The sequence below is a fragment of the Anopheles aquasalis genome, chromosome 3 (genome assembly GCF_943734665.1).
Source record: "Anopheles aquasalis chromosome 3, idAnoAquaMG_Q_19, whole genome shotgun sequence".
Taxonomy (NCBI): Eukaryota; Metazoa; Arthropoda; class Insecta; order Diptera; family Culicidae; genus Anopheles; species Anopheles aquasalis.
Window position 1 is genome coordinate 35,644,064 of NC_064878.1, and position 12,500 is coordinate 35,656,563.

At 44.4% G+C, this 12,500-nt stretch overlaps 1 protein-coding gene across 1 annotated transcript in view; it reads left to right on the plus strand.

Moving 5' to 3' along the window:
• The first annotated feature begins 4,229 nt into the window (after window positions 1-4,229).
• LOC126576608 (uncharacterized) overlaps window positions 4,230-12,500 on the plus strand; it is a 12,320-nt gene continuing 4,049 nt past the window's right edge. Inside the window, exons 1-3 of the mRNA XM_050237915.1 lie at window positions 4,230-4,292; window positions 6,082-6,154; window positions 10,021-10,110. Coding sequence (XP_050093872.1) covers window positions 4,230-4,292; window positions 6,082-6,154; window positions 10,021-10,110 — 226 coding nt within the window. The remainder of the gene's footprint in view (window positions 4,293-6,081; window positions 6,155-10,020; window positions 10,111-12,500) is intronic.

A 12,500-nucleotide genomic window follows, 5' to 3' on the forward strand; every position in this document is an offset into this window, starting at 1 on the left:
TAATAACCATAATTTATATCTTACTAAACCATTCATCTGCCAACCCCCATGAAGCTGGAGGCTTTATTATGTTTTTGTTTTACTGGAGCAGCTTAGAATTGGGTCTGCACACCACCTGTCGATATAGTGATCGCGCGCTCTCGCTCGGTGTAGCATACCACAGTTGGCTTTGAAAGATTTATGGGCACACGGCAGTAGCGAAATCAAACTGTTCCAAAAGAATCATCTGATGGATGGTTGATAAAAGTAACTCAAGCTGGTATCTATTTCACTGCCAAATCATCTTTGAAAACATCGCAAAAAACACATGTTTCCGGTGGAAGTGGTGAATCTGGCGATTATCTATTATCATCCGCGCTAAACATTTGCAGGCATTTGAAAAAGCGTATGAAGAAACTACCAAAAGCCAAGATGCGGTTTTTCGATGATAAATTGTGTAAAACAAGAACAGAACAAAACACAACAGTAAGAACAATTACATGAAACTAACGTTTCTTTTTATCTTTGTGTTTCTAGACGGCATTGCATTGGGCAGCAAAGCATGGACATGAGGACATCGTCAAGTTGGTTGCTGGAAAGTTGAAAGCTGATGTCAACGCCCGAACGGTAAGCAATTGCAATATTCAAATAATAATATTTACACTAATTTTTTGTTTTCCCTTTTTTCACTTCATTAAAAATAAAATATGGTTAATACACATTTACCTTGCATCGTTGGATTGGAACCACTTAGAACGGGGTAAGTGAAAAATATAAGAAAATATTACTATAATATCACATTTTTTCTTTGCGTATGTTTCGTAAACTAATAACCGAACGAACAAATTCGCACGAAGACAAATGACGGTTTATCTTTTATCCATGTCAATAGCAGTCCGAAACTTTGATTCTTTCCGTTATCGGCAAGCTTGGTAAGGCCAAAGATGAGAGGGGTGTTTCAATTTCTCACCAAAAAATTATTAACTTTAAGGTGAGAAGGACAAGACAAAAAAGCTATAATCAATGTTAGTGGTTTAGCTACCTCGCAACATCTGCTGGCTGCGCGCGGTTCCCCTCGCTCCAACCCCGAAAAAGAGAGAGATACCAGGCATATTTAGAAACGTCACAAACGCAGACGCAATGTGCCATGAGCGCTAATTAGTTTTTATAATTTCATTAACGGAACTGTATAAAAGACATTTGCCCTAATTAGCCGAATGTTCGCCCTCCAGTTGGACTATCAGCATAACCATGCCCAAATGGATACCGGCGCGGATCTACCGATCACTTCAAATAGAGCAGGTTTTTGTGATATCTGATCGACCTCTAGACCGGATCCCTTAGGCTGGAACAGCACCAACAGGTCGAAGGGGGTCTAACATTAGTCAAAATAACGAAAATACGGTCCGTTCTTTAGGCAGCCAGCTCGTCGTCGTCGGGCCGCTTTAGAGTGTCCGTTTATTCTGTTGTCAAATCGTAAACTGTGTATACGCCAGACAGATTGTTGGGGTCCGATAATCCGGCCTCTGATGAGCACGACCGCCCGTCATAACCAATTGACCGCGAAGAAATCAAAACACCATTCATCAATCCGCCTACCAACCATTTCATCTTTTATGTATTTCATTCATCTTAACTGAATGTCGACTTCTCTAGCCATTGATGTTTTCGTCTGATATCTATCGATTGGATAACCTTTATCGGTATTTTTTCTTTTTTTTGTGTAGTAAAACTTTAATCCATTTTTGTTTGGTCACAACGATTATTTATACGTTGGGTCAGTAAACATGCTAGAAAACCGAAACATTTACCCAGTCGTACATAGATGAATAGCCCAATAACTTTGGTATGTTCGCACATAATGCAAAACTGTTGGAAATATGATAACTCCTCCGGCTTCGTTATTGTTCCGCACTTTGTCGTACGAGCAATGAAGTCGCTTACATTATTCTCTGCTGCTGCTGCTGCTGACCCTCTTGAATGGAAAGCTACACCGAAGAGGCCAAAGGTCGCAAAAGTACGTGCATCGGTGGCTAGTGGCGCAGCGCAGCAGCACACATTATCTTAATTGTTTATGTGAGACTAATTTGAATAGCTGCGAGAAATTATGCACGCATATTCCTTCTCGTTCCTTGCTAGACTTATCCATTTCTCGATACCACCTTCCCCGTCTCATGACATGATGTTGCACTAATATTTTGCCAAAGAAATTTGTTACCTGATGGCTGTAGGGGCGACGACGACGACGACGGCGAGCTACGAAATGTTACGCTGGTTTATACGACATGAATTTATGCATGTACGTACGGTAAGAATTTGCATTGTTCCCTGTGGTCAAGTCTAATGTTTCGCTGTGTGCCACAATCCAGCGTTTGCCATTGCATTTTGCATTTTCTTGCTGCTTACAATGGTCAGCCTAAGCACAATAGACCATCAGCAGAGCAGTGGTTCTGAAGAGGTGGTCTGTGAAGAAGTGCGATTGGTTTTCCCTCCGGTTAGCATAATATGCTATCCTTCGTTTGTCATCGTCATAATCGAAAATTAAAAACTAATTTGTTGAATAAAATGGTTTAATTATGTGCTTATAAAGAATCTCGTTTCGGCGAGATTCGCAACGTAACGAATTGGTTCTCGGAAAAGAAGCCCCAAAGGGCCAGGCGCCACCATTTGCCGCAGAGTCGTGACTTACTTTATCTGATAGTCTGAACTCTTCTGAGCGGTAAATCGTTGTCGTCGTCGTCGTTTTCTGTTTTCTGTCCATGTTCGGCGCGCTCGACTCCTGTATTTCGGAAGCAAACAGCAAAGAAAACTGTCGTCTGCCTACCGACGCAGGTGGTCCTCGGTATGGTATCGTCATTGTTTTTTCTCAGATTATTATATTATCCCAAATGTATTCCACCGCCTACAATTTATATTGCTTTCGAGTAAAGTTTCCCCTACTCCATATATATTGGCACATTGGTTTTATAAATAATTGCAATGATTGAAAATGTTTCCCAATGACACCAAACAAATAATTACCCATCATCCAGTCTGTGACACGCCGGACTGGACACGAGAACACGGGAGTGTGGTTGGCAATCGGCATAGGTCCCTTGCCGTACATGGGAATGCTTTGGCACGAGTAGCGTGCAAAGACAACAGACTTTGATTGGAAGTATTCGCTTTCTGTTTTATCATCGTGCAAGATATGGTTCTTCTGCACGGAGACTGTTCCACCATCGGTATCGGCATGTACACTCGGCAATACAAATAATGTTTCCGATGAAACACATTAAATATTTCATTTATTTTAAATCAAACGTTACTTCTCTTTCTTCGCCTGTTCGAGTTGCGCTTTTGACGTGTTCCTACAGCTCAAAGCTAAGACGACTTCTTAAATGAATTTGTTTGCTGAGTCAACACAGTGCTCTTGCCTCTCCGGGAACGAAGATACGAGATAGTTTGCGAGTGATGATTGGGCTATGCTACTAGTAGTGTGATGATGGCGGAAGGTCATGGTAAACTGTAGGTATGACCTGATGTGTCAGATCGAGAAAGAGAGAGCGTGTCGGAGGTTGATGGGGTTAAGTAAACATGTCTGTGATGAAAATTGTCCGGGAAGGTGCAAGAAGAAACTCCTGCTGTCCCGTATGTGATGTGTGAATGTTTTTGCTGTCCTCACATGCTCTTGCAGCCATCGGAGTGCAAAATAGAAAACAGTTCTAGACCAATTCAATTGATGTAGGGGACTCTCTATTTATTTAAACTTGTAGACTAGTCAGAATGGACAGCGGACGTACGGGTACGTTGGTGACATTGCTGCGTTCCGTTTGTGATGGAATGGCACTGAAGATTTTGTAGATAAACCCCCACCACCACCATCCTGTACGAAGAACAAACACCCAGAATACCCAGTCCAAGGACATGTTTCATTTGGGATAGTTATAACAACGGCATCAACCCCCATTCCAACACTCGGGCGATGTAGATTCATGTACATAACACCACCGATACCGAGGTATATTAGTTTATATTTTGCTGCACCTCGTTTCACACAATCACATACTCCAGTTGGTAGGCAAAACAGTCAGTATCGGACAAGCAGTACATAAGCCGTACGCATCGCATCCTGCTGCTACAATCTCATCCACCGCGACGTCCAAGCGAAACCGAAACATGTATCTAGTAGGCCGCAATCAATTTGAAATTTAAGATTCCGAAATAAGGCCAAACCCCAAGACATTGCCGCTAATTGCTGTGCAGTGTTGATGGCATCATTTTTCATCTCGATTTGCACTGGCCAGCAACAGCAGCAGCAACAACAACAACAGGTACACGACATAGACCTGTCCACAACAAGTCGCCCTTCCACGCACTTTCTCCCATGGTCTTTCCACAGTTCGGTTGAGAGTGAGATCAGTCTTCGAATTCTTTTGCAATTTACCATTCCTTTCCGAACCGAAGATATACATAAATCGTGCACATCTTGTGCTGTGTGCGTACACACATATGATAACACGAGCACATTCCTGATATCACACCCGGATGGTTGCGTTCGTAGTTCGTAAACCAAGTGTTACATGCCTTCTAAATCGGATTCTTCCACATTCTTTGTGGAAAGCGAGAAGTCAACAGCAGTCCATGGTCGTTGCTAGGATAACCGGGAACCTTTCAATCGGGCTGGCAATCGCAGCAACTGGGGTAACGCCCGAAATTGAATGGCAATAAAGGAAGCAACAGCAGCAGCACCCCTTTCGCACTCATGGCGTGGCGTTGGTCTTTAAAAGTTTTTAATTTTGAACCGAATCTCGCAAGGAAGAAGTCAAAGATAAACAACCGAAAAACCCGTTCCTCAACGAAGAAAACAACAACAGAACACCCAAATACAGCAGAGAGTAACAAAGAAAATTGGGACATGTGGCCACAGTAGCCGGTCCTCTAAAAATAGCAGAGGTCTATATCTCCAGGATAGCTTGCGAAGGCCCAGGAAGCTGGATTCAAGAGCCTTACTGGAGTAAATCCTCAACGAAGGTGAAGAAGAAGAAGAAGAACCGAATCTCGCAACCAACCAGCAGCCGGCACCAAACACTGGCACCTAATCGGGCGCGAATATTGCATTTGGAGAAAAAAAGGTCCACGGGACCGAATGGAGAAAGGGGTTAACAGCGGACGCGGTGTCACGGCGAGCACATCAGCTACGCTTATCAAAAAGCACGTGAAAACATTATAAACATTTGATGCATATGTTGATCTACAAGCGTATCGGCGCAGAGTGAGCAAACCGGGAGGTATATTGAAGTTTTCGATCGTTTTGGGAGTGTTTTTCCTGTTTTTTTTTCATGCCCACCAACCTCCCTCCTCTTGGGTCGCTGGATATCATGTGAATGTGCTCAGTACGTACATTCTTTCTGTGTTTCAGTCTTTTTGTCATGAAGAGGCGGTCGAGATGATGTACAACAGCAGGGACCTGCATTTTGAAGTGCACACTCTCGTACATCAGTATAACGTTGCTTTTCATGAATAATTTTCGGACCCACCGCTCTCCTGTCCCTTCCCTGCCATTCCCCTCCATCCGGCGGCCACACGGATGAGGTGAACGCTACTCACCTTTCATCTTTTTCCTCTGAATCCGAATAATAATTACACTTTTCGCTGTTACAATTTCCCATGGCAAAGGTTCTATCGACCGAGAGGCCGATGCCTCTGTCCCCCCCTTCCCAATGTACCTAGGAAATGCGCTGGCGAACATAGACCAACGTTACGACCATCGTAGCCGTTGCCACGTTTGTCACATGTCAGTCAAATTTAAAGCAAAGCCCACGGCCAACATGTCAACATCCGTTGCCGCTGCGCTGAGCACACCCTTTCCCCGTTCCCATTTCTGTAACCGTGCAAATTCAAACCCTCCTAACGCAGGGCATCTAATCTTTAAACCAAACGCTGGATTTGGGTGATAAGCAATTGTGGTGTTGTAGATCGACGACAGACAGCAACAGTGGTTTCACGGTCGCTCTCGGAGGTAGCAAATCAATTACACATTACTTAAAATCAGTCCCAATTCCCCTTAATTATGTTGCGTTATGACTTATTTGGTTCATTTTTTTTTTCTCTTTTCCCCAGGGATATACAGCTCTGCACATCGCCACACAATTCGGCCGGAACGACATTTTCGAACTGCTGTGCAACGTTTATAGTAAGTAACTTTCACTGAATTTACTTTGGAAATATTATAATGTGATGTTCAACCATGTGATGCTTAAACATACGGCTCGTCCGTCCTTATATATGTTAAAAAAAACCATGTGATGCTTTAACCAACGTTTGGCTATGCTAAACTCTGGTTAACCAATCTTGCAACGTCTTACTAGTGACAAATGGGGACGGGCTTGCACCGATTTGACTGCGACAACTTCTTTCCCAACGGAACGCATTACTGTCTAGAATAGTGATTCACAGCTGCATTTAAAGTGGTTGCACGATTCCGAAAATATGCCTTAAACATGTTCTGGAATATGTCCAGCGTGTCCCATGGAAAAAATGCAAACATGTTTTATTGAAGTTCAATGTAAACCATGAAACAAATTCACTTGTTATGTTACAGCTTATTTTTCCATTACTTTGTGAAAATAGGATATGCAAAACATATCCTTGTAAAATAGATCTTGGACTCAAGGATTATGTTTGATGATTTTTTTTTGTGAAGAATCAATTGAACTTTTTTTTACCTGATCTTCATATTAAACTACACCTTTTCAAGCTTATCTTGGGGAAGATTTGTTAAAAACTTCATCCATCGTATCAAATTCATAAAGGCGTGTCCTTAAAAATCTACTTTTTTGCTGCCGGTTGTTGCCGCGTGGTGGATCATTTGAAATTTCGGTTTACCAGGATTCGGTTTACCAGGTGTATGCATATGAAACCGACCTTTTTGATTTGCGTAAAAAACGCTTTTTCTTGGAAAATGGAGAAAACAATATTCTCCAAAGTTATGGCAATCGTTAGCTACACATTTCAACTATATCCTTGGCACTTTTTGGATGCCTAACCTAAAAAAACCGTCAATCTGTACCATTTTTTCAAAACCTATCCATTTTTCCAAATTTTCAAACAAAAGGAAGCGCTGCTCGGCCATTGCCTGTCCCAGCGATGCAAATGAATGTTGATTTGATAGAGTCAAGTCTGGTGAGTTAGCCGCAAGTGGTAACTGTTATCAATTGTGCCTTTTACCGTGTCCTTGGCCGATATTCCGCGCGGTAGCGGTGCATTTTCATCGAGAAAAATAGGTAAATTTTGCCGTTTTTGATATTTTGGTTGACTTTTTTCACATAATTTAAACAGCAATTTGCACTGTGTTTCAGTAAGAGCATACCTACCGTAACCTTCAATAAAAATTTGATGCGATTCGACCGCCGATTTTTTGAGATAGAGGCAAAAACCGAACGATGTCGGCGAATAGGAGTTTTTGAGAACGGAACTTCCCATTATAATGAAAATATTTGTTATGGTGTCAAATTAGAAAAAATGCATACCGATTATGTTTAACGGATGCCTAATGAACAAAATAAAACACTTACACTGACTTTACAGCTCCATTTGGCGTAGACATTTGGTGTAGCTTTAGAACGAAAAAGTCAGTTTCATGTGCATACATCTGGTAGTAGCTTTTTTACTATGATGAACTCCGATTTGGAAAACGTTGGTTTTGGGAAACGCGCTTCAAAGATGCATGTGCAATTTATTTAACGCGGATTTTTCAAATTCAATATCTTTGTTAGCTGTTTTTCGATTGATCCAAAAAACTACACAATACTCTTGGAAGGATGATAAAGGGAGCTATCAACGAACAGGACTTTGCTCGAATCCACGCCTATATTAAAGAGTCCAGCTGATAAATAGGTGTCAAAAATAATCATGTTCTTTGTTAATTATATTTGGTTCATCTGTTTCATGAAAGCTTGGAATTTGGTTTAAATTTAATGTTATTAGCGCAGTAGAAGTTCTGATCCATGGCAAAACGTGTTCCGTCAAAATATTGCTAAAAGCTCCATTTGTCATTTTAATGCTAGTATTTGTGAAAACTGGAGGCACATTCAAACCATTGAATGTAACTACATCAAACATAATGACTCCAGTGAGGTGTTTGATAAGGATTCTTTGGCCTCAGGGATAATTATAAACCCATCCATAGAATAATTCCACGTATATGAGGCTGAATTCTTTTCATTCGCGAATGAGTGCTAATTCTTCGATCACTCGTATCGCTGCCCTCAAGTCGTTGTTTCGCTAAGCGATATATTCTTCTCTGAGGCTAGTTTGCGCATTCTCTGAGGCATAGTTTGATCTCAATGGATTTCGACTCCCTTTTGCTACTGTTTTTGCAGTAGACGCATTTCATACATCATTTGCTACATTTGAGTCTCATGATTACAACGATTCCGGTTAATGCTCTACCAGTTAAAAAAAATAAATCCTTAGGAATTGTGTTGGCATTTTTTCTTCCCCTTTTTGGAGAATATCTTTTGGCCAGGAATGCTTGAGTCTCTGTAGTATCCCGATAAATCTTGGAAAAATATGTTCCTTGTGAGCAAATGAGTTGTGAAATTGTTGTGCTAAAAAGTATATCGCTCCAAAAAAATGTATCGCTTTTCTCAGTTGAAGAATTTTACACACCAGATTGTTATGCGGTTATGGGTAAAGCAAACCCCTACCCAAAAATTGGTATGAATCAATAAATCATACATATTTGAGCCGCGGTAAACATGCCGCATAAATGAGTTGTGCATGGTCATTTGATCGCTCCAGCGTCATAGGCCGGTCAAGGGTGCGTTTGATAAAATCGACGACTGCTGACGACACCAATGACACCTACCACCACGGCTTCCATCAACCAAACCAACAGGAACCTGCCAACCGCCATTAGACCTCTAATCTCAGCCACCTCGGAGTACCGGTCGGTAGTACAAAGGGCACATCATAGTTGGAACCCTACAACAGGGAAACGCGCAGCATACGCGACCATTCATGGCCAGCAAACTCTACCGGGGAGCCGCCGTTCGCGGCGCGCGCTCTCCTAATTTCTTACCTTGTCCGCTGTCGTCCATTTTCATCACTCACCCGGTTGGGGGACGGCCAACAAGGGGGTCTGCCCCCCCCCCCCTGGTTTTGCTCAGGATATGCAGGAAGCGGACAAATAATGGAAGAAAAAAAAAGATGAAAAAAACCCGAAAGCAACACTCCCGTGGTAGAACCCGCTGCCTAAGCGAGAGCCTGATGATAAGGAAAATAAATTGATCGATAACTTTTGATTGACAGACGATAACCACTCTCGCGGACGCGTCGATGACACCATCGTCGATCGTCCTTCTTCCTTCTAACGCTACACCTACCCCCCCCCCCCCCCCCCTCCCACCGATCGGTTGCCGGTTGTCGGTCGGCTGGCCTCAAACGATGCCGGGTTTGATGGACGCGCGCGCGCGCGCGCTCCCGCGCTTGTTTGCGTGTCTGTTTGTCTTTCTCTGTCTTTTCGATTCGATTCCTTTTCTCACCATTAGCATAACCCCGCGGAATATTGGGCCTTATAGGCCCGCGTCCCAAAGGTCCAAGTCAGTCACCAAAACCCGACGAAGGACGCGCGCGAAGACTCATCCATCCATCCATCGGTTCATGGCGGCGCTGCGACATGTGCACGTCCGGGAACCCCATCCCATCATGCAGCTGGTGGGGACACACCGTGCGGCTTTGACAGATTGTCGCGCACGTCCCGGTTGCACCACGGGAACAACGGTCACGGTGGTGGTGGTGCGTTCGCGGGTGCGCTAATGAAGCCAAACGTATATTCATCATTGCTCATGATGCTTATCACGAGGCCAATCCCGTCCAAAATTATCGACAATCTTCGTTGGCCGCGGCCTTGCTTGCAGTCGACTGGTGCATGGTTAATTGCTTAAGAGATGAGAAATTAATTGGGAGCAATACGGGGTTGCCGATTGCAACTCACAACGGCACAAGATTTGGGACCTGCTTGCTAACATTGTCCACTTTCTTCTGGTTTCTTTCCAGAGGCCGATCGCGATATGCTCGACTGGAGCGGTAAGAAAGCGCTGGAGTACCAGAAGCAGATGACGAGCGTGTCCGCTTCGACCTACAGCAGTGAGTATGAGCCCAAACTGTCTAAGCATGAGAAGTTCTTCACCCTGCCCTCGAAGACCCTGTCCCCGCTGACCAGGGGTGGCACTTTTATGCGCCGAAAGCGCCGCCAAAGACCATCGACTACGGACCACGCGACTCTGGCAACTTTTGTAGAAAGTTTCACCTCCGCTCCTCGTGGCGGCGGCAGCGGCGCAGATACTAACAATAACAGCAGCATTCCCAGTAACGCGGCCAAAGCTAAAACTAAACATCCTACCAACATTACTACTTCCACCGCGAATCCGAACGACTTTCCGTCCGGGTCCGGGAATGTCGCAGGGTCGCAGGGTACACTGCCTGCCCGACGTAACCGCTCCAATCAGAGCTTCTTCCGCAAGAAACGAAATCCAACCAATATCGTTTAACCGCCTTAGATATCCTTTTGTTAACCATCCAACCAACCAACCGACCGATCGACCTTCTGTTGTGAACGAAGAGGGGGCACTAGTACCGAGCGGTCAATTCCGTGTTTAGTTTCGTTTCGATTGCATTCTAGAAATAAAGTTCTGATTGCTCTGCATGCCTCTAATACCGTTGAGCGTTGGCGGGCTATCGAGCTCGCGTTTTGAACACTCTTTTTTTTTAAACACCTCATCATGTAGCTTAAGTCCCACATTTCTCAGTTCCTCAGTTCACCCCACCCCTTTAACGCATCCCATGCAGTGGCGCAGTGGCTATTATCAGCTGGGCTTTTGCTGCTTGTTGCTTCGCTTGCATTGCATGTACTTTACACACCTAGTTCTTGGCGCATTCCTCCTGGTCGGTCGGCACTCTCCTGTGGCATGCATAGTTTGCAAGAGTACACACATCGACGCACTGCCACCGCACTGGGGGTGGTGTTCGGCGGGGGTCTAGGGCTTATCATGTTTTAATTAAAAACATTCTCGCGCTGCGTAACGAAACCGGTACCGGGCACCGGAGAAGTGCATTCTAGCGTTTTGTGTTCACTTCGCATCGCGACCGGGCACCCCATTTTACCGATCAAGTAGTAATGAGATGTGATGAGTCCAAGTCGAAGACGCGCACGATAACCATTGCTGCTCGATACCACATTGTGTATCCCTGGGCCACTGGGCGGGATGATTACATGCGAAGAGCGCGAAACAGGCGAAAGAAGGCCGCGCGCGCACGTTCATATGAAATATGCACGCTCTAACCAGCTGCTGCTCGTTATCGCGTGAACTGAACGTGTCTACCGTGTGTGCGCACCACACCCTTATGCGCCCTGCAGCTCAGTGAGGATCGTGACGTTTCGTAACATTCAATTACTTGGTTTGTGATCCTCTGTGTTTTAAAAATTTAACTTAAATTAAATTGATCCACCACTTTTACTCAATTACTTCACCACATCAGTCCAACCAAGAAGGACCAGCGTTCGCGCTACCGTTCGCCGTTAATGACAACAGATCGATCGATCGCGAACTAGTGAACCAGGTGTAGACTCTCCGGTCGGAAGTTTTGCGATCTTAATGGTGTTTGTTCGGAGTCAATCTCTGGTTGTCTTCAAACCGAAATTCCCTCTCGTTGGGTTCGCTAGTAGATTAATGAAGTAAATCTCCTCCTCCTAAAAAAAAAGAGGGAACAAATAGTGTATATGCCTTGTAGGATTTTGTGTAGAATCAAGGTGTTTAATGTTTAATTAAATTTCGTTCCGCCTCTCTATTTTCTTCCTCTTTTACCTCTCTCTGTACTATGTGCATGTCACGCATATTTGCATTCTAATTATGCTACGCCCCGTACCACCACCAACCGGCAACTACCGGCATATCAACGGAAAAACAACGGATTTGCCCCCCACTTACCCTTCTGCATTGCCTCGATCGATCCACTATCACCACGCCATTTGGTGACTGGTGCCCGCGCACACCGGGGGACACCGCTTTTATCACTGCGAAAACATATCATCATCTTCGACAACGACAACGTAATCCGCGATACAACCCACCACCGTGCCGTGTGCTGGGTGTGCGGTGCGTGCGTACCGATTCCCTTGGTGTGCGATTCCTTCTCCTGCCTGGGCCGCGATTTGGGCCGCTGGTTGTTTGCATTCGCGAAGAAATTCAAGCGATGCGACTACAAGCCGTTAACAGCGGGTTCTCGACGTGGCACGCCCTATCGTCTTCCTGGAGGCAAGTGAAAGTTTAATCCTGTGATGTCGTTTTTTGCCACCACTGCTGCTACCCCGTTTTGCTGTTCTTTCGTTATGATTTCTGAGCATTTTTTTTTCTTGTTTTTTGCGCAATATTCTACCTCACAATATGTGTGTTGCCGTTGTATTTAACTTTTTCGCTCTCTGTGTTCCGCACTTGCACGTTACGCGCGCTTCAAGCAGCTCACAAGACAACCTAATA